Raw genomic sequence first — 25,631 nt, 5'->3', positions numbered from 1 at the left:
TCCAGGATTATCTGACCCAACGGTTGGCTGCAGGCACAGATGGCTCACACTACTGGCTCCCTCACAGTGACAACTGCCCAGCCAATTACATTTTCAGTCTGCCAATTGTCTAGCCAATTAGAATGCTCTTTAGAATGTCCCAACCAATTACTTTGCCCCCCTCAGTTACTTCCTGTGAAGAAGACCACCCTTCACTGCGGTACTGAATTAAATGGGTGGTTTTTGACTTGGACTGGCAAGTAAAATTAGTTTAAATTAGTCCAATTGCACTTGTAAAAGACAATAAAACACTGCTCTAATATCTCAGCCAGTATAGATGTTGGACCCAGTAGGGTTGTTGAGTGTCACTGAAGGGGTGGTAGTGTTGTACTGGTGTGTTTGGGTACAGCTCAGGGCACAGGGAAGTGAAACATGTCTCATAAAGGGGACAGATGTTCTGTCTAGATTAGAGTACTTCTCACATACGAACAGTAACAATAGTCCATGGATCTTTTTTTCCAAGTTCCTTATTTGATTACGGTTTTTATGATGCAATGTCAAATAAGGTGAGGTGGCCTTGTCTTTTAGGGCTACTGTTAATCAACATTAGGTCCCATTTATTTACTGTTCTCTGTAATTCATGCCCATTAATGTCCTTGACATCAGTCACCTCATTGTCCACAACACACACACAGAGATATACACACACGCACACACCACCTGAAGCTTGGCAGCTGTGGGGATGTAGTACCTCTCATCCTCTCTTCTGCCAACACCTCTTTAGGACAACAGCACAGCCAACTCGCCACCACACACACACACACACACAGACACACACAGCCCACTCCTCTCCACCCTGACATGACCACTTAGCACAGCAGTGGAGCAGCTCAGCGGCAGATAAGATATCTGTTGAAGGACAACGGTTTAATTAACTTAATCCAGATTGGATTGAAACTTCCTGCGGGCCCACATTCACACCCAACTGTGCCTTTCAGCCCGAAAAATAGGGGATTGGAAAGACTGGTTTAGCTAAAACCCTTCCCCATAGAACAGGACCAGTCACAGCACGCTCTCTCTCTCTTGCTTGCTCTCTCTCGTGCTCTCTCTCCCTCTCTGTGTCTTTCTCCCTTTCCACATCTCTCTCTCTCTCTCTCTAGCCGCTGCAATATTTCTGTCTGTCAACCCCCCCCCCCACCCCCCCCCCGCCTGATGTGTTCACTAAGCAGCAGGCCTCTAGCTTTTGTTCCTGGTCCTGTGCTGGTTTGAGGAGAAGGCATAGCTAGGATTCCTGCTGCCTGCAGGGCTGCTGTGAACCTGCTCAGGCTGCCTCTGTTACGCTACCGAGCCCTGCACTCCCAATATCAGAGACCCAGGCTACAGGCTGACTGACTGGCTGGCTGACTGGCTGGCTGGCAGGGGCAAGCAGACAGACGGACACAAAATCAGAGATGCTGGCATATCAAGGAAGCTACAAGCCAAATACTGTCCCTGGTTGTCTCCCCCCAGACAGGTTAACCACCTTCCCCTTCTGCTCTAAGCCCTCCCCCTGACCCCTTTCTCTCTGTCTGCCATACCTGCGGAGGGTAGCAGCAGGATGTTCTGATGATGTTGTGAGAAGCCCTGTGAGACAGACATGCAGACATGCAGACAGGCAGACAGGCAGACATGCAGGAAACAGCTGGCGTGACCTTGAGAGGACACAGCTTTAACGAGGCAGCAGAGCTGAGCCTCCAGGGGTAGGCTAGCAGGCCCTGAGCTGACAGCACAGAGACGAGGAGGGGGAAACCATTAGAGCACAAGACTGGGAAATCAGACAGAACTTAGCTAATGACCGTGTGTGACTGCGAGACAATGTTTTCCTGCAAATGTTCACTAGTGTCCTTCTATCACAAGCTCAGTCATTCAAAAACAACAAAGGCAGTGGTCTTTGTGGGTGTGTGACATAGAGGGATGACGCATGATGTCATCCTGCATAGCTGTGAACCGTCAGCCTTTACCACCCACCACAGGGAGACCGTGTCATCATCCCCCACACGCTTCTCTGGTGACTAGCTCGATCTCTCTTCCTGCCTCTCTCTCACACACACACACACACACACACTGCACCCCCTGTGGTGTTTGGACAGCGTGGCTCTCATGCTCTATCCCCTGCATCTGCTGGTCAGCTGACCCCTGCCTTCCTCTACCCTGTTCTGCCCTGCTCTGTCCTGCCCTCCTCTGCCCTGCTCTGTCCTGCCCTCCTCTGCCCTCCTCTGCCCTCCTCTGCTCTCCTCTGCCCTCCTCTCTTCTGCCCTCCTCTCCTCTGCCCTCCTCTGCCCTCCTCTCCTCTGCCCTCCCCTCTTCTACCCTCCTCTCCTCGGCCTTCCTCTGCTGTGCCCCGCTCTGCTCCCTGGCAGTCCTCCTCTGCCATGCTCCCTGGCTGCCCAGGGTGACTGTAACTCAGGCTGTCAGATGTAGGTTAGTCCCCATACCAGCCATGGCAGGAGGCAGCCCCAGGCTGGGCTGGGCTATGCATTGACTATTGACTCCTGGTCTTCTTACAGCCTATTTATCAGCGGGACCATCGGCCAATTCAGTATTTGGGTTTTGTCTCGTCGCACAAAAGGATTTTCATGAGCGTGCTGCAGCCAGGCGCAGGAGGGCTCATGATGATGATGATGTTGTTGTGTGTGTGTGTGCGCGTGTGTGTGTGTGTCCGTGCATGCATGTGTCTGTATGCCCGAGCGAATGATACCAGATGAATTACGATGACATCCTGTTGTTGGCCTGGTTTCTGGACACGCGTGTCTGTATAGAAATGTGTGTGTGTGTGTGTGGCGCTACCGCTCGCCCTGACAGGATTACAGCCCCCTCTGTGGTATTTAATTAAGGGGTTAAATACGACCCCCCACCAGGGCGCTGGAGAGGGCCTGGGGAAGAGGGGGTCACATGACGGCGGGCCATTCAGACTGCTGCTAAAGAGAACACTGTCCTTCGGATTAGCAATACTGTGTGTGTGTGTGTGTGTGGGTATACATGTGTCTGTGAGACAGAGCGAGGCAGAGAGCTGAGGAAGAACTGATCAAAAGGCTTATTAAGACATTCGCTGTGTAGCTTAGCTGCCTCACTTCAGAGGACAAGGCAGGAGGTAGTTGTCTCGTTCGAAATCATGAATATTTGTGTTTTTAAATATGCGTAGCTCACTGAAGATCCTAATTAACCATAGACAGTGCTGTGTAGCCTCGTTATCAGTCACACATAAATGAAACAAGGGGATTTTGGTGAGAACAACTAGCTGTTTTATTCTATTCTCCTCGTTGCTTGGCAACACCTTTTATTGAGTGTCTGAGTGTGGTGTTGATTGTTGCTAATTAGAGGAGTATTTCATCCCTCTGCAGTGGAGAAAGAGAGTGGGGAACTTTCTAGAATGCGAGGAGAGGGTGGAAATTGTCAAGGCTCGGCTGAAATCTTCTCCATCAACACAAGGCGGTGTTTGTTACAGACGCCACCGCTGAAGGATTTTCTAGGCCTCGCAGATGCAGACATGCATGGCTGCACGCACATGCTACATATTACATGCTACACGCATGCACGCACACACACGCACACACACAACCTTGTTTATCAGGCTTTGCCATGATGATTGAAGGACCTCAGTATTTAGGTTCAAAAGAACGGCTATACTTCGCGCTGGGTTCACAGCTTCTTCTGAGTGTTATCAGAAGAGCTTCCAGGTTTCTGGGTGCTGAGAGGTTCATCATGGCCTCTTGAAGGCCCCTTCAGATGGTCCTCAAACAGAATGAGGTCAGAGGGAGAGTACCTAGAGACTGCTGTACAACCATCTGGACAGACAAGAGAGAGAGACAGACAGACACAGACAGACAGAGCACAGCATATCATGAGTCAAGCCCTTCACCACCTTCCTTTGAAATGTCACCTTCTGCTAAAACACATAAGGTTTCACCTCATGGTGTATCAACAGGCAATGTTCGATGGATTTTTCATCCAGCCACTGGATGAACTCACATGAGTGCTGAATTAGAGATGAGCCCCATCCTGCGGTGGGGGTCTTCCTAGAAACATCGCCGTCTGGGCTGATGCATGTGGGGGGGTGGGCGGGGGCTGTAGGGGGCTATAGAGGAAAGTGGGTCAACCATGTACACATGGGCATGGACCAGGACTAGGTCATATCCTCTATCTGGGTCTGAGGTAGATGTTCTGAGTCTCTATTTTCAAGGAATTTACTGGAAAAAGTCATTCTGGCTGCTTCTCAATGAACAACTGACCAATGAGATGTTAACACCCGATCCATCCTTCTCACAGAGCAGTGTGGTTAAATGATTAGTGAATGAAAGACTCTTGACACCTATTGATTTTGTGATGTACAAACTGAGGTATATCGAGCATTCATCATACACTGAGGGAAAAGGACATGAACATGTCTGCCTGTATCTCCAATCTGGGCTATGTAAACATACAGTGCAAAGATATATCATTAACTCTACACTCTAGAGATGTATTGTATGTAAATTGTGTGCTTGTGCGAGCCCCTTCTAACACAGGTTGACATTTGTGATAAGTGAGTCACGCGCACTCTTTCTCCCTTCCCTCAGGGAAGAGGCAAACGTCTCAATAGAATAGCTCTCCTTGACTGAAGTAGAACAACGTCTCTTAACAACAAGCGCATGCACAAACGAGGACAAGAAATGAGAAATGGGGCAAGAAAAATCTCTGTTATGATATTGTTTACCGGATGACCCGATTACAAACATGGGTGACTTTTTGGGGCCCCGTTCTCTCCCTACCACTCTCTCTCCGTCTGTCTTGGCCTGTCTCTCTTTTTCTCAATTTTTTTTAAGTACAGGCCAGAGGTCCTCAACACGATCATGAGACCTGACGCGTTCAAACCCTCGGCCATCCCCACTCTGCTACTAACGCATGTCTTTCACCAACTCGCACGTTGTCGCCAAACACGTGTCTGTCACTCTGTTGTACGTTCTCCAGTTTGTGTTTGTTCGCGGTTGAGTACCAAAACTAATCTGTGTTTTGTCTCTCAATTGGGTAGGGTGTATCACACAAACTCACACATTCCGCCCGGTAACACACACGACCCTCCGTCCCCTGCTCTGTGTGACAGCCCTCACCTTTGACCTCAACTCTGTCTGTCAGCGAAGTACTGTAATTATGGACAGGGGATAGCTTAGTGGTTAGAGTATTTGACTGCAGATCAAGACGTTGCAGGTTTAAATCCCCCCTGTAGTCTCCACGGATGAAGCGTCTGCTGAATGAATACGTTTTCTCTCCTCAGAAACCCGAAAGCCACAGTTCAGAGGACCAACAAGAAGGTGAACAATGACTCTACTCTGCGCATACAGAACCTCTCCATCCTAATCAAGCAGATCAAGACCTACTACCAGGTGAGTGAGCAGAGCTGCAAGATGGAGGAGCCTGCAGCCTTTGAGGGGGTTGGAAAGAATGATACTGAGGACATGGCAGTTGGAGGTTTATTGGGCTAGTTTAGCAACGCTCTTGCAGCTGTCTGGAATCAATGGCGTTTTTTTTACACATAGCTTAGTAAATGAAGATTTTCTGGGAAACGGTTGTTCCTCAGTCCTCACACATTCTAGCATACACATAAGTCAAGCTGAAACGATCCCTGTAAACACATACACACATGTGGACATACGAACACACACACACACACAATGAAACAGGCCCGTATAAACATTGATGTTTGAAGACGTGTGTGTGATGTGGGTTAGTGACCTCCAACCAGATGTCAGGGAGGCCTGTGTAAACGGCTGGAGCTGCCTGGAGAAATGGCAGGCGTATTTGGAGCGGGGGCTCCCAGCCTGTGATGTGGCTCTCCGTGTCACGCTTCCTCCGCACCCGAGGTCTGGGACTGGTCTAGCCTTCATACTGGGAGAAGCGCGTTAACGTGAACATAAACATTTTTATACCCGTTTAACTTCTTCAAGTAAACCCCAAAGACGGTCTATCACCGTTATATCTTGGGCCTTTTATATTTAGTTATGTGCACACAAAACGGGGACTTGATGACCTTGTACTGATGATATTGTGGTTTCTCCGGGCCTTGGTTTAGATGTAGGATGGGGAGGAAGATCAGTAGAGCTGGAACTCGGATAGAAGTGGTCTTATCTCACGGGAGTCAGGTGGCTGAGCGGGTAGAGCATCGGGCTAGTAATCTGAAGATTGCCAGTTTGATTCCCGGCTGGTGCACAAGTCGTTGTGTTCTTCACCCTACTTGGCTCAGGGAGAATGTCCCTGTACTTGCTGTAAGTCGCTCTGGATAAGAGCGTCTGCTAAATGACTAAATGTAAATGTAATCTCTTTACAAACTAAATGTAAATGTAATCACCCCCCTCAAAGGCTGCAGACTCCACCATCCAGCTGATGCAACTCTTTACTAATGTTACTAGTGTAAAAAACATGTGGCAATCATCACATCATTATCTGATTAATGATCTGAATTCAGTGGAAGTAATCATAGGCTTCCTATTAATCTGATTGTCCGTGTGAGAAAATGATGTAGGGAGAGTGGTTCTGATAAGATCTGGTTGAGTGACTACAAAGTGTCTACAAAACACTACAAATGCAATATAGAACATTGCTCCTCTGGAGTTAATACACTACAAACTTACTCACAACATACATACACACACACGCACTGTGGATGATAACAATTTCAGCCATGATAATGTGACTGTTCCTCACGGGGGCGGAGCTGAGAACCGGGACATCTGATTGGTGGTCAGGGGGTGTCTGCGATTTGTAGAAGGATAATGAGGAAGTGAGCATGATGCAGCATGCTGCTAAGTAGCAGCAGGAATGTGTGAGCTGAGGAAGGTTGGCTTGGAGAAGAAGGGGCCATGTTTGAGGATGGTAGAAGTGGAAGAGAGGAGATGGTGTTTCCCACACATACCGTCAGAGGGTACAAACTTATCTGGCACAAAACGATGAGTAAACCCATTAAAACAACATAAGAGAGGAAAGGGTCTGTAAATAAGCTGGAATAACACAAAAAGAGAGGTTGTTTAAAAAAATAAAAAAAAAGGGAAAAAAGGGAAATGTAATTGAAATATAAAGTATTTGAAAGGAAAACCTGGCACTTCTGGTGGTGTCGTTCATTGCCAATCCTTCATAACTCGTTAGCTAACCATAATAGTGGAGAGGGATGTCCTCCTGCCCCAAGCGATTAAACGCCTGGTCAACTAAACTGATTTAATCTCAGTTACCTTGGCTGTGGACATCTCATCAAACAGCACCTCAAACATCTTGATAAAAATTGAGACTCATCCACTGGCCGTGAAGTCATGAGCTCTGAGCGAGTCCCCCTCTGCCCCCCCCCCCCACTTCTCACCAAATGGCTTCTGAAGTAATCTGTTCCTGAGCCAACTTAGATCTAAGGCCCTAGGTTAAACAGCGTCCATTAGGGTTAACTAAGACCATCAGCTATCTGTGGTCGAGTTAAAGAGAAGGCTCACCAACACAAAGGACGAGCTGTTCCTGCGGACGCCATCAATCTCCGTTGGCTGTCCCTTGTCTTCAGGTTGACCTCACGGTTAATATATTAGTCAGTATCCATTAGGTTTGCCAGCGCAGCCCAACTGTTCCTCCAGACTCATTGTGTCCGGTCTCTCAACAGTCATTCAGGGATTCTACCACCCACTACCTACCACTCTGCTCACTGCAGACCTGATTCCCTCACCATAGTGCTGGGATGATGGATATTGTTCCCAGAGTTGTGGTGCCAGTTGGAGGAGTAGATGTGAGTGGGTTTGTTTATGTGAGCGGAGCATTTATTAGTTTGATGTGTTGATGACCCTATTCACATTCATTCAAGGTTGATGAGGGATCGTGTTTTGTTTTGTGAATAACAAATACACTTAACTAAATGATGACATCAGAACTTCCTAATTTCCTCCCTACCCTTCACGTTGTTCCCCTTCTGTATATTGTGTTAAGCATTACAGTGGGGTAGTTTATCAGTGATGAGGTATTTAACTGATTAGCCTTGACAAGCATTGATTATTGTGCCAAAGACGGCTCAAAGTCTTTCAAAAGATCTCAAAGTGAGATATTGTGTTGAAAAGCCAAGAGCAAAGATCTTCTCTCAGATGACACTGGGTCAGGACTGGGTCAGTGGACCAGACATCCAGGCCTTGGAGAGCTCTTCTGGGAGAGGGAGAAGGGGAAGGAGATAAATCTGCTCAATAAGGCAATATTCAACAATATTTTGACAATATTCAGAAACAGAATTTCATGAAAAGCCTCATGTCAAATGTCACTTAATGTAAATGTTGGTGTGCTTTGGGTCTTCCTATGGGGTTGGTACTGTAGCGTTCTTTCAACAATACCAGGATAAGCTGGCCTACCCGAAACCTCATGCTCCAAATCAGGCTAGTTATCTCCTCTGGCCTGGGTAAGGTTCAGCCTGCTGGTTGTAAAACATCCAGAACTTGCCTTTATCTGAAGACACCAGGACAGTGCTGTCTGTCTGTCTGTCTCTTCTGTTTCTGTTTAGCTCTCTTTTGTTCTGTCACCCACAGCCTGACTTTAAGGAGGTCTGCTCAAGGCCATTATTGAACACACATTGAACGATCTCTTAGAATTTTTTTTTAGTAAACTCTTTGATTTTCTCTCTCTTGTGGTTCCAGTTTTCCTCTCCTTGCTTTAAGCCGTATTTCATGTTTTATTTTTGAAGTTTTATATGGAAATGGAATACATTCTCTCCAGGTCTTTTTTGGGGGGGTGGCGGAGGGGGGTGTAGGTAATGGAGTTAGCAGAGCAAGGACTAGTTTTGTGTGACCACCTATACCATAGGCTAGTACTGGCAAATCCATTATCTGAATCATGTAGGTGCAAGGCAGACATGGTGTTTCATAGATCGGTGGTTTCTCTTTGTCCACAGAGCCTCTGCAGTGCTCTAGTGAATGCGGGCTCTTCAGGAGGAAGAGTGTTATTGAGTTACACTTCTGGCTGAGTCAGCACACAAGCTTCTGGGGTTGAGCTCAGTTAACTTACTAATTAACCCTCCCTGTTCAGCAGGCAGGCATCAGAAACGACTCTGGACTCCTCTGGGACTCTCCTCTCCTTATCTCCTTCCCTCTATCCTATCCTTTTAATACACCAGAGCCTCCACCGCGTTGTGGGGAGAATGACTTTGAGAGGTTGTTAAACGTGCTGGACTGGCCTAGATTTAGTATTTCCATAATAATGGTTTTCATTAGACAGTGTCAGCTCTCGTGAGCAAGGCACGCATATGCTCGTTTCAAAGTCTCTGCTTTAGCACTTGTCTAGTAGGGTAAGAATGTCTAGACACTTCTGTTCAAATGATAAATGCAGAGATTTGCTGGTGTTGTGAGGCCATAGAGTGTGAGAGGTTCTGTTCTACTGTAAATTCCTAGTCTAAAGAGGGGACAAGTTGCTTAGGTTAGCCTAACACTGCTGTGCTTTGGAGTGGGGTGGTGTTAAGGTTGTGGTTTTTAGGGCTAGCGGTGTTTTCACCGTGTTGGGCGGAAACAGAGGAGTCCTTTCACATATCTCTCTCTCTCCCTCTCGCTCGCTCGCTCGCTCATGCTCTCATGCTCTGCTCCCCAGACCCTCAGGGTCATGTGACTTCTTAGGGACTAGGCTGTTAAAGAAGAGAGGGGTTTGGCTGTCACAGCCCACATCCTCTCTGCTGTCACCCAGAAACCCAATAATCCCCCAAGTTCGAGATTTAAAGGGGCAGTAAACATGCTGTAACCTTTTATTTTCTGATGTTCCTGACAAGTTCTACCAATGTTATCATCAATTATTTAGAGAGTTACGTAAGTAATTTATTTTTAAATCGACTTCTATAAAAATATACAATAATAAAAAGACTCTTGGCTTGCCTCTAAAACGGCACCAAGTAGCCCCATTATAGTCAGAGTAGTCTAGAGCTCATGTTTGGTCTAAGGAAGTCTGTCCTGCCTTGTTGATGCACACAAAGACAGTCTGTTAGCAGGCCAGGAGGGATAGCAAAGCTAACATAGCTAGCACGCTAACAACCCAGCCAGCGCTTTATGTTGTTGTTGTTTTAACTGGGGTACCATCATGGAAAATATTCGAAGGGAGGCCTGTGTTTGCGCTACTTGTTATTATAGCTTTTCCCTCAGGCCAAAAGTTATTTTTATTTCTTTTAATAGTTTTTTAAGGCCTCTTCTCCACATTTATTTCATTTAAGGGAAGCTACTGCAATCCTCAAGTTATTTACTTCCATGGCCTTTTAGGTTCATGAGCTAATCAGTTTATTAGGGCATGTGCTCATAGCTGAAGGCTAAATGCATGTTGTTAAGCAGCCTCACATGCTAGTCCGGCTGAATGTCCTGTTGATGATGCTAGCTAGCCACTAGCTAGTTGGTAAACAACCATCAGACAGAGGTCTCCCTTGCTGTCAATACATATACTGTAATGAAAGATTTTATCAAATTAGTGGCACTGTTTACTGTACAGAGTATATGAGGAACACACTGTATTATGTTCCTGTTTGCTGTAGAGCCCTGTCTGACTGCTGCAGGGTTCTCCTGCTCAAATGAACACAGATGCTCTGCTGTTATAAATGCTACATTTAGTAGGACCACATAAAAGGTTTGTGCTTATAGGACAAGACAGTGACTTAAGACTAAGTGATCTATTGCTTTGACCTGATTTGGAACACCAGAGGTCGTTAGTTTTGTGTTCTGGCCTTCCGTGGATGGACTGATGCCTACTTTACGACACAGTGAGACATTTCTTTACTTCCTTGCCAGGCAAAGAAAGACCTAGGGAGGCTGTGTGTGGCATCCAACCTGAATTATAGACGTTAGTGCAGTAGTAGCTGTCAGCGGATGTGTATCTGTCAGTGATTGATTAGCATGTCCAGGTTTACCTCAGGTAGGTTCCAGTCCCATCCCCCAGGGGGGGGAGGGGGCGGTGTAAGAGCCGGTCTGCCCAGTCGATGTGCCTCTGGACCTGGGCATGGACAGCAGGAGAAGCCCCCTCCTCCCCAGACCTTCTTAGCCCCAGGCCCGTAGTAAAACCACTCTAACCAAGCCGGTAGAACGAGAGAACAAAGGGAGAACAGGACTAATGGCTCGTTCTCTCCTCCTTCTCCTGTCGGTCGGCCGTGTGTCCATCTGGCTGGGTCATTGTGTTGCTTGTAAGAACCAGCTAGTCAGGATCTCTGGACACCACTGACTCTAAACGACTCCCGGAGAGGGGACATTTGAACAGCAGGTTACCTAGCTACCAACTGAGACAGTTGGTGGGAGTAGATGGATGTTGCCAGGAATGGCTTGTGACATTCATACCAACAGAGCTTCATGCTAGTCTAAAGTACCTATTTCCTATAAGCTTATTTTGCTGTAGACTTTATCATATTTATTCAGTGTGAAGCTGGTGGACTAAATGATCTGACATTGCAGTGCTCCAGAGCTGTGTAATCGAAGTTAACTGGGCTGGTTTGGGCTTCAGTATAACGATTTCCCATTGTGCTCCACCTTGTCTTACTCTGCTTCACAAAAGGGAGTCTTCCCTGGCATTGATTTAACACTATCAGCAGATCTGTCGCGTGTGGTGTGTGTTCCACGTGTGTGTGTGTGTGTATAAATAAGTGTCAGGTGTTTTAGAGAGAAAGAGGAAGCGGACTGTAGGGCAGCTCCTTCCTATTGTTGCCTGTGTTATTGGCTCCTGTTTCCTCTTCTCTCTCCTCTCCTCTCTTCTCTTCCCTCTCCAATCCCCTGTCTTCTCCTCTCCCCTCACCTCCCTTCTCGTCCTTCTCCTCCCTCCCCTCCCTTCTGTTCCCTCTCACCTCCCCTGTCTTATGTCTCCTTTCCTCTCTCCCCTTTCTTTTCCCCTCACCTCACCTCTCTTTGTTCTCTTCTCTCCTTTCATCTCCTCTCTCCCTCTCCTCCTCTCTCCCCTCCCCTCCCTTCACCTCTCCCCCCCTTCCCCTCTGCCGTCCTTTCCCCTCTCCTCATGTCTTCTCCTCTCTCTTTCCTGTTTAAGCTTTCTCTACGGTGTTCATAATCCCAGCACATTTCGACAGCAGGGGGGAAGTCCGCAGTGCCCTACCCAGGAGAGAGGATGTGTATGCACACGTGTATGTGAGACTCACTGAATATCCACAAGGATGAGGAGAATAACCCATCTATCCGTTGCTATGACAACCTTCTGCGAGTCTGCAGAATGGGTGTGATTCAGGATTCAGCCAGCTACCATAGGGGCCCCCCCTATCCACTTACACACCCTTTCTCTAATGATCACACACACACATTAACACACACACTCTCTCTCTCTTTCTCTCTCTCTCTCTCTCTCTTTCTCTCTCTCTCACTTTTATCTCTCTCTTTCTCTCTCTCTCACTTTTATCTCTCTCTCTCTCACTTGAAACATGCATGCACATACTTCAACACATTGTCTCTGTCCTTCCAATTCGTATATTCTTCCTTTGTGTCTCTTTTTCTGTATCCCTCTTTCTCTGGATGTCTCTCTCTCTCTCTGTCTCCATCTCTCTTTTTCTTAAGCACACATACTGCAGTACAATTGCCCCCCTGTTTCAGTTCTGCCGACAGCGGAACCTGGTCAGGGAGGGGGGCTCCTTCAACAGACACCGGTCTTGTGAAACCAAAACACTGCAGCCTCAGAACCAAACCAGCAACGCCACTACACACACACACACACACACACCCCCTACTTACAACTGGTTATTGTGTGAGCAACCACATCCAGTCTCAGCATAGTCACCCATTTTGGTGAGGAAGTGAGGAGGTGAACGATTCGAAAGGGAGAGTGAATACCCTGTCCCTGCAGAGGATTGGGTGTCTGCACAGTGTGTTGTCAGCAGCAAAGTAGACTGTATTTGTGTACAGCACTGCAAGGAAATACCTGAGCTCTCTTACTGAGGCACCCTGGGAAGTAGCTCTTCAGCACCTCCTTTATAGACCTCTGTCTGTCTGAGTGAAACTTGACCCAGTCCTGCTTTGGCTAGCGATATAAGACTCAATCAATAATCGAGTCACCCAAGACCTGGCTCTGTCCCAGGAGGGTTCGAAGGAGTGAAAAGAAATCAAGGCACATTTCTGCCACGTACACGGCTTCCATATCCAATCTTGATCTCTCCATCTCTCTCTATGTCTACGTCTCTGGCTCTCGCTCTCTCTCTCTCTGTTTCCCCCTCTCCCTCCTTTCTCTCTTCCCCCATCTCCCTCTCTTCTCACTCTGCAAGATACCCTGTTAAGACGAGAGACATTCTCTCCTCCTGAATGCTAATGTTCAGGGTTAGGAGCAGCTCATCTCCTCTGCCAGGTTACACAGTGCAAGATGTTGTTTGGAGAGCCCCTCCAGGACTCTCTGACGAGGACGGAGCGTGTTGTTCCATTTCAAAGAGGAGCGTTCTCAAGAGCACTATGGATTTATTTTGAAGGTGTTTTCTCTTCAACGGCCACGTCCACATGACATGCCCACTGTGGAGTCTTCCCCTGCAGGCTCCTGCATTTATGGATGAGAGACAGGCCACGAGCCCCTGTTAGCATGAGGCTATTCCTAACTCACCCACACCCTTTCCATCTAATATACTACTCTGCGTGTTAACATGGTGCTAACTGTAATGTTTTCATCATACTAGTCATCTAAATTTCTGTGGACTTAGCTTTTGGAATGGACTGTTATTCTTACAGTTGTTTGGCGTTTGTTTGTTTGTTTGTTTGTTTGTTTGTTAGTGAACCAAGCATGCATCACGTTCTAGGCTTTAGTCGATGACTGACCAATAAATCACCTCTACTGTCCACTTTAAGTGAGTACGAGGGGTTATGCTGGGGAGTCAGGAGGTGGGTGGGCAGGGGCAGGGAGAGTTAACCTGGGGAGTCAGGAGGTTTGTGGGCAGGGAGAGTTAACCTGGGGAGTCAGGAGGTGGGTGGGCAGGGGCAGGGAGAGTTAACCCGGGGAGTCAGGAGGTGGGTGGGCAGGGGCAGGGAGAGTTAACCTGGGGAGTCAGGAGGTGGGTGGGCAGGGGCAGGGAGAGTTAACCTGGGGAGTCAGGAGGTGGGTGGGCAGGGGCAGGGAGAGTCAACCCTTGGAGTCAGGAGGTGGGTGGGCAGAAAGAGTTAACCTGGGGAGTCAGGAGGTGGGTGGGCAGAAAGAGTTAACCCAGGGGAGTCAGGAGGTGGGTGGGCAGGGAGAGTTAACCTGGGGAGTCAGGAGGTGGGTGGGCAGGGAGAGTTAACCTGGGGAGTCAGGAGGTGGGTGGGCAGGGGCAGGGAGAGTTAACCTGGGGAGTCAGGAGGTGGGTGGGCAGGGGCAGGGAGAGTTAACCCGGGGAGTCAGGAGGTGGGTGGGCAGGGGCAGGGAGAGTCAACCCTTGGAGTCAGGAGGTGGGTGGGCAGGGGCAGGGAGAGTTAACCCGGGGAGTCAGGAGGTGGGTGGGCAGGGGCAGGGAGAGTTAACCCGGGGAGTCAGGAGGTGGGTGGGCAGGGGCAGGGAGAGTCAACCCTTGGAGTCAGGAGGTGGGTGGGCAGGGAGAGTTAACCTGGGGAGTCAGGAGGTGGGTGGGCAGGGGCAGGGAGAGTTAACCTGGGGAGTCAGGAGGTGGGTGGGCAGGGGCAGGGAGAGTTAACCCGGGGAGTCAGGAGGTGGGTGGGCAGGGGCAGGGAGAGTCAACCCTTGGAGTCAGGAGGTGGGTGGGCAGGGGCAGGGAGAGTTAACCCGGGGAGTCAGGAGGTGGGTGGGCAGGGGCAGGGAGAGTTAACCCGGGGAGTCAGGAGGTGGGTGGGCAGGGGCAGGGAGAGTCAACCCTTGGAGTCAGGAGGTGGGTGGGCAGGGGCAGGGGCAGGGAGGGCTTCTGTGGTGCTGACTGAGCGTGCATGGTTCTCGTTCTGCTCAAACACACATGCCTGCCGGGGGACAGGTGTGTTTTAGAAATGGGGGGGGGGGTGGTGTTTGTCAGCAAAGAGGAGGGGGGAGGAGGGGTGTCAGCAGTGGTTACACAGGGACAGGTGTGTGTGTGTGTGCGTGTCTAACAACCAACAGTCACTGTTGCTGTGGTCTCCAGTCTGTCCTGACTCAGCAGCCCAGTGCTTCCTAGGAGGTCTGAGATCATGGCTGACCCCAGGAGCTGCCTCGCTTGGCGGCACGTCAGGACACATTATGCTCCACGCAAACACCACTGGAATGGAGCCATCTTTTCGTGTTGAACTACATTAATATTACTTCTGTTTTATTTCTGATCCCTGACCCTCTATTCACCCTTACACCATATACATACTATATGCTGCAGTATTTGTACATCAGTTTGAATAAAAACGTCTAAGTAAACTGTCAAATGTAACGTACACCATTCCTCATGTAACCACAGATGGTGTGTCGCACATCTAGATCATTCTCTGTTTCTGAACTAGAGCCTCCGCTCCTATCTGCGCTGACAGGAAACCGTAGCGACCGTGGTAATTTTCCTTTTGCGTAACCCTGGAAACGGTTGACCTTGACCCCCCTCCCCCTTCCCCCAGAACCCTACCCCCTTCGTGTCAGTGACTGTTGTGCTGTGACAGCCAACTGCTGAAGCCTATCCATGTGAAACAGAAGTTGTCGGGGCCCAGAGCTTTAAATTGTCCCTGAAACAACAACGGTACGAGTCCAGATGTGAGCTATACTGTACATCTACCCCCTCCCTCCCCCATGAACTCCCCCACCTACCATCCCCCAAACCCTATCCCTTAGCTCAGAGGCTTACGATCTATACATTACAACAACCAGCATTCTGTGTAAAATGTCAATAGCAGAAGGCTAAAGAAGCAGAAACAGAATGTACGGTAGTTCACATAAAGGACCACTGACTCAACAGTATTTTGTTGTTGTGGCATCTGTTGTCTGCATATCCCATAAAAAAACAACACATTAACAGTTGGGCTGTGTCACGTGTTTCAATATGAGGTAATACTGTACGTACCACCAGACAGATGGTCCAGGGAGAGGGGGGGTTCCCCCCCCCGCCCCCCCAAAAAACATTTTAAATTATAGCCTAAGATTCTTTCTCACTGCATCAGCAAGAAACTCCATAGGAAACAGCAGAGAGACGTGAAGAGGGTTATGCGAGTGCAAACTGGGGTTTGCCAAGGTTGTCATGAAATATTGAGCATGCCTACCCGTCCTGTCCTCCCTGCTTGAGAACTCTTTCATTCTGGCACTCAGCGACTCTGTGGAGGTAAATGTTGTGACAGACATGCTGCAGAATTCTCATGTGGTTTGTTGCAAGGCCTTTTTCTGCTTACTTGGCTTAGATTTGACTTGTTTTTGTGGTGACGTGCGCAACGAGTTTGGGTTAGAGAAGATCTGAAGACACAGAGAGGCACCCAGGACCTTTGAGTGGTTCACTGTTGAGTGCCGAATAGCACAGGTGACCGGGTCATCACCCTGCAGAGAGCCTACTGTAACACCGCAATGGTTATTATGGTCTGGAGCTGTTTGGCTCACATCCCAGCGGGCATCACTTACACTCCCCACACACACACACACACACACACACACACACACACACACACACGGTCTGCTGGGTCATTATCACAGGACCGGCTTGGTCGTGGTCCAAATGCGACGGGGCAGTCGAGCAGTCTGCTGGAGATTAGACGTGTCAGCCATGAGTGCTCATGCACACGCACACACATGCACACACACACACACACACTCTCTCTGTCTCACACACACACGGCTTTGTCATCCAATGACAACTTTGACAGAATAACACTGTCTATAGAGAGTGTGTTCATGTGCTAGCGATTGACACAAAACTAGCTATTTAAGGACTAAGCGTGTGTTTGTGTGTGTGTGTGTGTGTGTGTGTGCACCCACAGTATCAATGTTGCAAGATAGACACCGGGACATCTTTTAGTTAAAGTGCACACAAGTTTAAATGGACTAGACAAAGACCACAGTCACTTAAATCACCAGCACTTTGAACACACACACACACACACACAAACATGGCATCGTCTGAAGGCTGTCATTTGAGACCATAGCCTTGTTCATTGTAATTTAGATTGATACTGTTACCATGTCTGTTCCAGAGGCATTTGAGTGCTTTCTCTTTGAAGATCACACTGTAGCCCTGAAACTATTCACCACCTGCCATGGGATATTCTGTAGCGAAAGGAAATAGTCTTTAACCGCTTGCCTGGAATGCTGAATAAAGTTGTGTGTGCAAAAAATACTGGGTGGATAATATTCTATACGTGCTTTTTGAGTGCATAGTGTATTTAACTGAAGGGCCAGAATTTCAATTGAACCTGTGTTGTTTTATTGTTATCTATTGTAAGGTGTTGTATTATGTACTGACAGTGTGTGTGTGTGTGTGTGTGTGTGTGTGTGTGTGTGTGTGTGTTTTCTCTCCAGGAGAGCCTCCAGCAGCTGGTGATGATGCCTCTGCCCAACGTGCTGGTTCTGGGGAGGAACCCTCTCAGTGGTACGTCTGCTTCTGAGCTCACCAACAACAACCCTCACATCTAACACACGTGTACAGCTGCTTCAGTGCAGCATATGTTATTCAAACGAGGGGCGCTGGTAGCAGAAGAAGCACAGAAAGGGAAAGTGGTGACTCCTTTTTGACCTGCGAGCCACTGGAATCGTCCACGTGCTACACGCCGTGTTGGTCGAGCACGGAATGACACTGTGAACGTTGCGTAGACCAGCCTCCCATGTGGCTCTGCAGTGGCAGTCTGATGAGCCTTTGTGATGTCATTAGAGAACGATGTGTGGCTCTGCAGCTTTTTATCTTTCTTAATCTGGTTTTCCTCTCTTCCAAGCGAGGGCGCAGATTCGATTTCCCAGCCAGAACCCCACATGCTTTGTTCTGGTTTGTATTGATTTGTTCGACTGAAATGTGTTAATAAACAAAACTGTCATTGAAGTGGCCGTAGGGATTGTGCAGGATTAAGTGTAGACTGAGATGGTTCAGTGTGTCTACACAGAGTTACTTCCTTCACATGAACAAAGGATAGTAAGTCATGCTGTGCTGTTGTGTTACTTGTTATTGTAACGTTCATGCTGAGACGGACCTGGTCTGGGTCCTAAACCAGGCCAACGCAGGACTGATAGGCAGCATTCCTGTGTGCTGTGCGTGACCCCTGACCGTGTGTGTGTGTGTGTGTGTGTGTGTGTGTCAGTGTGCGTGTACAGACATCAGAGCCAGCGTTGGTACCAGGGCCATCTGAGAGTGATTGGCCATGTGGCTTTTATTATAGAGTCATTAGAGAGCAGAGAAGAGCTGGGTCTCTGAGTCTGGGGGGGGCTGGAGGAGAGAGGGGGGGGGGGTCTCAACACGTTGGGAATCCACCCCAGGCCACACTCACGCACAGATGAATGCCCACACACATTTAAATCGTCCAAACACACACATTCCGCCTGGTAACACACACACACACACACAACCATGCCTTTGTTTTTACACTGTGATGTACAGTACATGCACATAGATACTGTACTGAGAACAGCTGGCATTATTGTAGTGTAGACACTGGGCTGGCGCTAGAGAGGGGTAGGTGTATTGTAGCAGGGTAGTACCTATTCTCCAGAAGGAGGGAGAACTGTAGGTGACAGCTGTTCTCTCTATGACAGGTGAGGTTAGTGTGTGTGTATGGGGAGGGGGGGGGGGCTGTTGCCAAACTAGCAGTGAGACAGCAGAGTTGTGTGTTTGTGTGTGAGGGGATGGTTGTGTGTTCGTATTGATGTGTGTACTGTTATCGATTATGCCGGCGGACATTGACTTAAGAGACGTAGTCATAGTGATGACAGAGTGTGACATGTTGATACAGGGTGACTCCGCATGGGGAGGGAGGGACTCCGCATGGGGAGGGAGGGACTGGACGGTAATCGACCAGCAGGAAGATGCACAAACACACACACACACACACATGCTATACACTTGCATGCATGCGTACACACACTTTGTACACACCCTCCTGTTTCTGTTCACAATGCCCAAGCAGGAAATGGGGTGACGCTCCGAGGGTTTAGTCACTGTCCGTGTGACCCTCTACTTCCTGCCAGCAGTGGAGGAAGGATGAGGGGTGTGTAGGGAGGAGGAAGTGGTGGAGGAAAGGATGGAGGGAGTGTAGCAGTGGAGGGAGGAAGCCACACCAGGCAGAGAACTATCCAAACAAAGCCTGCAGACAGCCCACGCTACTCACCAACGCTGAGGGGAAATTTCCATCATCTATTTTAATCCTTCTTCCTCTTGCTATGTGCTGTTCATCCCCCCTCCCTCTCTATCTCTCTCTCTCTTTCTACCTCTCTCTGCTCTCTCCTCAGTGATGCTCCGTTCAGTTCAGTCAGCCAGTATAAATAATTCATCCTGAGCAGGCTGCCTGCCCCTTCCTTATCTGCTCCACTCCACTCAGGATGATTTGCTTCTCTAAATCACTCCATAGCTCGCTCGCTCTTGTTTTCGTGGCTCCCTCTCTGCTCTCTCATTCTCCATCTCTCTTTCACTCTCTCTCATCCTTTCTCTCTCTCTTTCTTTCTCTCTCATCTTTTCCTTCCCTCTTTCTCTCTCTCTGTAGGGTTTTCTCCGTACCCCTGGGATGGGGCTGTATAAAGCCTTCTGCTGATAAGAAATAGCAATTTGCAAGTAATTTGTTACAAGAGACTGTTTATTTTCACCTGTGGTGCACAAACAGCTCAGACTACTTCCTGTATTGCGGAGAGGTGTCCAGGTGTGCTTCTGTGTTCCGCTGCTTCCCCTCGTGTCTTTTATCAGAGAAGGGCGTTATCTTCAGACTTCCACACCGATTTTTCCAGAAGAAGGTCGAGCTCAAGGCTTAGTTGTTCACCAGACACAACGGAAGTGCTTCAGACATAACTTGGGTTGGGAAATATTAACAACCCTAGTGTATCGACCCACGAAGAATGAAGAGAATGTCGTAGGGTTGCGTTATCGAGGGGGGAGGATTCCCTTGAGGAATTCCTCCAAATCAATCACAATAATCAATAGAAGGAGAAATCGATGGCAGCGCTTGCATTAGACATCAGCATATTCCCTTAGTTGGTATTTGAATCTAGCTCTCATCAGTTTTAATAATGTCCATAGAGATATGAGGGTATAAGTAACATTGAAGTTACCTTTATTTTGAAATCTGTGCCTGACCTGCGTCTGTCCCAGACTTGGGAGGTAGGAAATAGGACAAGAGTTATTTAATGTTATCTCCCGGGAAGAAAATGGTTCATGCTTTTATTCTGAGCCCAAACATCCTGTTGGAGCGGGACAGGACCAGGTGGAGATCTGTCAGGAGATCTGTCTAAATAGGAGCTTTTAAACCTCATCCTGTCCTCTTCTCACTGGGCAGTGCTGTGTTGCGTTGCTCTCAGCTGCTATTTGACACAAACAGGCGGACAAACAAACATGCCTGGGTTCACACACCTGTATGTACATAAACACACACGCACACCCACACATTCATCACACATTACAAAAATATTTTATATCTTATTTCTTATTTGTTTTCCTATTGTTTGTGTTTTGGAGGAGGACAAAGACAAGGATAATTTACATATAACTGCCATTATTCTTCCTCAGCAAACACGGAAGTTGTCTAAGCTTGCTGCCAGTAATCTGTTTACAACCCAGCATTTATAACTATGCCATTCCCCCACGGGCAAATGATGATGATCTCGATCTGGCTTATCACACACACACACACACTCACACACTCATACACTCACACACACACACAAATATATAAACAAAGACACACACGCACCACCTGCTCGTTTTTACACTAAACACAATCCTACAGATTACCTCAGCCATATGAGCCTCTGAACAGCTGTTTTTGTATATTGTCACTTAATGGCAGCCTCCCCTGGCCTCGTACAGAGGCTGAGCCTCACCAGGTTGCAGCACGCCTGAAGTACACAACTGCTGCACGTACCGTAGTGCCTTCAGGTTGGCTCTCCAGAGAGCACACAGGACAGTACAACTACCGTTTAACCGTCAATAACACTCAAATGCTCAGTTGTTCTGTAAAGCGAATGAGGGTTTTCCTGTTGTCAGTGTGATCTTTTCTGATTGTCAATAAGAATATTAACTAACGTGTGTGTGTGCCTGTGTGTGTTTACAGAGCAAGGTCTGGAGGAGATGAGGAAACTGCTGCTACTGCTGCTTGGCTGTGCTGTCCAGGTAAGTCATCGATATATTACTTATCTTGGCATTCTACCTATTATACTGTACTTTAATGGTGTCTAGGTCCGTCTCCAGCAGTCAGACATGTTATTACCTGCTCTGTACTGTGTTGCATTGGGATGAAACCTGAATACTGTTGTGAGCCCTTGTCCTGAGTCATGGCCCTAACCTGCTGTTAGCAGCACCTTTCCTGAGCGATGACAAACGCATGTCCATCTCCATCACCGCTACACGACTTTCTTACTGACTAACATTGCAAACAGCAGTCATCTCACCCCCTCTCCATTGTTCCGACTGGTAGAATCCCACCCTGGGGCGAGTGAGTAACTGTGACTCAGACTAGCTCTCGCTCCCTGTGGGTTCCTCTGGGAGGAAACAGGATTGCAGTGTGCTGTCGGCACTCTATACCAATATCAGCTGGTGACCTTCTGGTCAAAAAGACCCACCCATGTGACTCAAATGACCTGTACTTTCAACTCTCCATGTAATCGGTGACTACTTTACTAATAGTCAGACTCCAGTCTGATTGAGCCAGTCTAGCCTCAGCTCTGATTGGGCTTCTCGTCTGAGCCTTGTTGGCATGTTGACAGCCAGGTGGTGTGTGCTTGGTCAGTCTGGAGTTGGGGGGGGGGGGCTGTCCCAGCTTGTCCTTGTCGCTTTGCTCCACTGGGGGCCCAGCCTGTCCTGACTGTGACCCAGACTACCATGGTGTTACCCATGGTTACAATACACTGACCCATACATACAGTATAATCCCACACCAATGCTATGCTGCCTAGCATAGCCATACACTAAGCCATTGATGGATTACCATACTTGCTGTATATTATTGTGGCTCTTCTCTAGATCTTCTTGAGAATGTCTGTTTGAAGTCATGCTTCTCTGTAGTGGCTAGTGTCAGGCTGCATGCTACAAAAACACCTTGTTGACTGCTTTAGATTTTCCAATCCTGCAATTTTTCCGGCATAGTAAATAACGCACGGCTACTCTCAACCCGCACTGTTGTGTAGATGACTGTTGTGTAGATGACTGTTGTGTAGATGACTGTTGTGTAGATGACTGTTGTGTAGATGACTGTTGTGTAGATGACTGTTGTGTAGATGTGTAGATGACAGACTAAGATAATAGATGACAGGGGGAGACACATTCCTACACATTCTCGCTTTCCGAACTCCTGTGCTTGGGAAGCAGAGCCGACCTCACCAAGACCTCAGGAACATTCCAGACTCTAAACTGCAGCCCGTCTCTTTGTCTGCCGTGTGTGGAAGGGTGGTGGGGGGGTGGTTACCCCAATTCACCTCTCCATGTCTCTCCCTCTCTGTCTGCAGTGTGAGAAGAAGGAAGAGTACATTGAGCGTATCCAGAGCCTGGACTTTGACACTAAAGCTGCCATAGCAACTCACATCCAAGAGGTACTGAGAGTTTGGACTGAATAACTCCTCAGCCCATTTCTACGCACTGTTTGGTGTTAGAATACTGGGCCATTTAAGGACATGTGTCTGGTAGCCACAAGAGGAAGAAGCTTCCATTCTTCCAAAAGAACCCATTTTGTGCTATTTCCAACTGCCTCAAATTAGTTTATATATAGCTTCACTTTAGTAAATATCGTTTTTTAATTTAACTAACGATAGATTTAGTTAAACTATATTTGACTAAATATAAACGTCCTGTTACTCCCCACAGCTGAAACCCAACTGTTTGCCTAAAGAGAGGCTTGAGGCCTGTGATGTCTATACTGTTAATGATCAGAGGCTTGACAGGTGCTGTGTGTTTGCAGGTGACCCACAATCAGGAGAATGTGGTGGACCTGCAGTGGCTGGAGGGAGGAGAGCTCGCCCCCGAGGATCTGGACACGCTGTCCAGGAGCCTAGCCTTCCACCTCAAACGCCTGGTGGACGAGAGGGACGACCAGCTGGAGGTACAGGGCTCTGTGTGTGTGTGTGTGTGTGTGTGTGTGTGCGTGTGTGCGTGTGTGCGTGTGTGCGTGTGTGCGTGTGTGCGTGTGTGCGTGCGTGCGTGCGTGCGTGCGTGTTTTTTCAGGACGGGGCAGTACCGAAATCCTAAAAGGTCAATGACGTATGCATTAAGGGTACAAATGTGTGCAGTTGCAAATGGTGTGTGTGTGAAGGTTTTCAGGAGAGGGTGCATGGTAAATGATTGTCTCTCTTTGTGAATGGTGTGTGTACGTGTGTATAGATTCCCTGGTAGATATGTCCCTGAGCATGCGTGCGTGTGTGTGTGTGTGTGGAGAGTATAATAGACTCCAGAGCTTCAGTAGAAAAGGCCAGCCGCTCCTCATTAAAAGCCCATTTCCTTACGTGGGCACTGGGGGGATTTGAGTGGGGGATGAGATCTGGGGTCGTGATTACCATGGTGGGAATATACAGTGTAAGTGTCCTGACAGGCTAGTAAAACTCGATCCTCAGCCCATTGTTAGATCCAGACATGGGGCGGCTGGTCCTAATCTGGGCCCGTGTAATCTGAACTCCTACCAGTCTAATCTCAGTCGCTGTCAGACATCTCAGTAGGAGAGCAGATAAAGACACAGCGAGGTGCTTCTTTTGACCTATGTTTGGTGTTGTTTGTGGAGAAACACTCAATAGTGTTTACATGCTTATTTTCCCCCATTTTAATAGGACAGATTTTGATTGAGGAATGCTAATTGGAAATGATGATACTGGAGGGGCGGTCTCGATATTCTGTAAACACAATGCCCAACCCGACCAAATACTCGTTCATTCTCCAACCGTTTCTTTTTCCCAGTTGTATTCCCTCGTGAGCTGTACGATCCCGTAGCTGTGTTATGTCGTGTCCTCACTGAATGATGCAGAGATGTACCTAACCCTGTCACCACCCTGTCTTGTCAGACCATCGTGGAGCTGACCCAGGAGAGGGACTGTGGCCAGTTCTCTCCCCTGGCGCCCTACGCCCAGTCCCCCAACGACTCGCCCAGCATGCGGCGCACTGAGAGTCGCCAGCATCTGTCCGTGGAGCTGGCGGACGCCAAGGCCAAGATCAGACGCCTGCGACAGGAACTGTGAGTACCCTGACACTATTGGCTGAGCTTGGCAAGTGTCTTTCAGGTTCCCTCAGAAGCTCTTCAGTTCTGTAGCTCTTATTGGCTTCTTGGAGAGGAAACGTGAGTGTTCTAACGCTCGATTGGTTGACAAGGCTTACTAAGCATCCTCTGACTCCTTTCTGCATTGTTATGAGAATGGTTGTGTTTATAGGGAAGTTATGTGACTTCTGCTGACTCATGAATATGAAAGGACAGGCCTTCAATTGTTCTAGACAGTCTTTCTCTCCATCTCTCATCACTTCTCTCTCTCTTCCGTGACTAGAGATGACTGAGGATGGCAGCATGACTCCGTTTTCTGTGTCAGGGAAACAACATCCGTAAATCGCACAGCCCCGGGGCTTGTTTAGTACAGAACACTCCGGAAAAGCTCAGTACTGTTATTATGAATGTATGCAATTTGAACCAAGCTTTGTTCAGTCATGTTTAATCTGTATGTCACACACAGTATCTATCTGGCATAGCTGCCCGCTTCTCCCAAGCAAATCAATAAATGGTGTTTTGTTGAGAACACTTGAGGGACACCAGAGAGCAGTGAAAAACGTTGGCAGGATGCAGTTAGAGGAAGAACAACTTCAGCTACAAGGGAGGGCAAGGAGGGTCATTGGAACATGTTTCCCCTGGTCTCTCCCCAGCCCAGCCTTGACAGAACTGCAGGCTTTTACCCTGCACCAATGAATTATAGAGCTTCCTCTATAGTGCTCTGACAAAGGCTAGTGGTCACTCGTAGGAAGTCAACTGCATAGAAAGGGGGGTGGGGGGTTACTTGGAAGTGTATCTGCTGTAATAGTGTTTTATGTCAAACTGCAGATCAAAGCAAATGGCATACATTGAAATACTGCTAATGATAGACCTAAGACCTAAGATGATTTTGGTCATCATACAAACGTAGACTGTTGATGCGTCTGATTGGTCGGGTCACTGATCTGAGCGGAGCTGTCTGACCAGCCCAAGCTGTACGCTGCCACAGCCTGCCCTAGCATGCTCTGCAGTCACATGACTGGGTGGCCTGGATTAGATCAGACTAGAGGATGTCTCAGCTCTCATATGATGATAAGGATGGTGATGATCGTAGATATGCTGTCTAAATCTTTGACCTACTTTCTGAGTTCCTGTCTCTCCGTATACTCTGCGCCACAAGTTCCAAAGTAATAACTCTGTTAAGCTTGGATGCATATGTAAAATTGTCGTTACTTTTCAGGATAGTGTCATGAATATAGGCCATGTGTGTTTTTGTGTGGGGGGGGGGGGGGGGGGTTTGTGCGATAGACTAATGCATTCTGCGGAGAAGGAGACCAAACTTTTTTGGGGGGGGCCTATGTAGTGAAGGCGGGCAGGCGTGTGTTGCTTAGGCTGCCTTAACTGAAAAGTGCTGCGGAAAACCCTGGTGTGTGTGTGTGTGTG

General features: G+C 48.2%; 1 protein-coding gene and 1 long non-coding RNA gene across 2 annotated transcripts in view; both read left to right on the top strand.

Moving 5' to 3' along the window:
• ccdc88ab (coiled-coil and HOOK domain protein 88ab) overlaps positions 1–25,631 on the top strand; it is a 49,706-nt gene that overhangs the window by 2,968 nt on the left and 21,107 nt on the right. The window contains exons 3-8 of the mRNA XM_084709166.1: positions 5,270–5,378; positions 17,368–17,437; positions 21,090–21,148; positions 22,480–22,563; positions 22,929–23,069; positions 24,019–24,188. Coding sequence (XP_084565292.1) covers positions 5,270–5,378; positions 17,368–17,437; positions 21,090–21,148; positions 22,480–22,563; positions 22,929–23,069; positions 24,019–24,188 — 633 coding nt within the window. The remainder of the gene's footprint in view (positions 1–5,269; positions 5,379–17,367; positions 17,438–21,089; positions 21,149–22,479; positions 22,564–22,928; positions 23,070–24,018; positions 24,189–25,631) is intronic.
• LOC146268536 (uncharacterized) lies at positions 13,726–15,305 on the top strand. The gene is made up of 2 exons (XR_014768801.1): positions 13,726–13,780; positions 15,035–15,305. It is a non-coding gene; the product is annotated as an uncharacterized LOC146268536 (long non-coding RNA).

This window comes from Hypomesus nipponensis, chromosome 11, assembly GCF_054491055.1.
Source record: "Hypomesus nipponensis isolate SF chromosome 11, ASM5449105v1, whole genome shotgun sequence".
In the NCBI taxonomy this organism is placed as follows: domain Eukaryota; kingdom Metazoa; phylum Chordata; class Actinopteri; order Osmeriformes; family Osmeridae; genus Hypomesus; species Hypomesus nipponensis.
The sequence above is the reverse complement of the archived record's forward strand: the minus strand, read 5'-3'. Positions and strand labels throughout refer to the sequence as shown.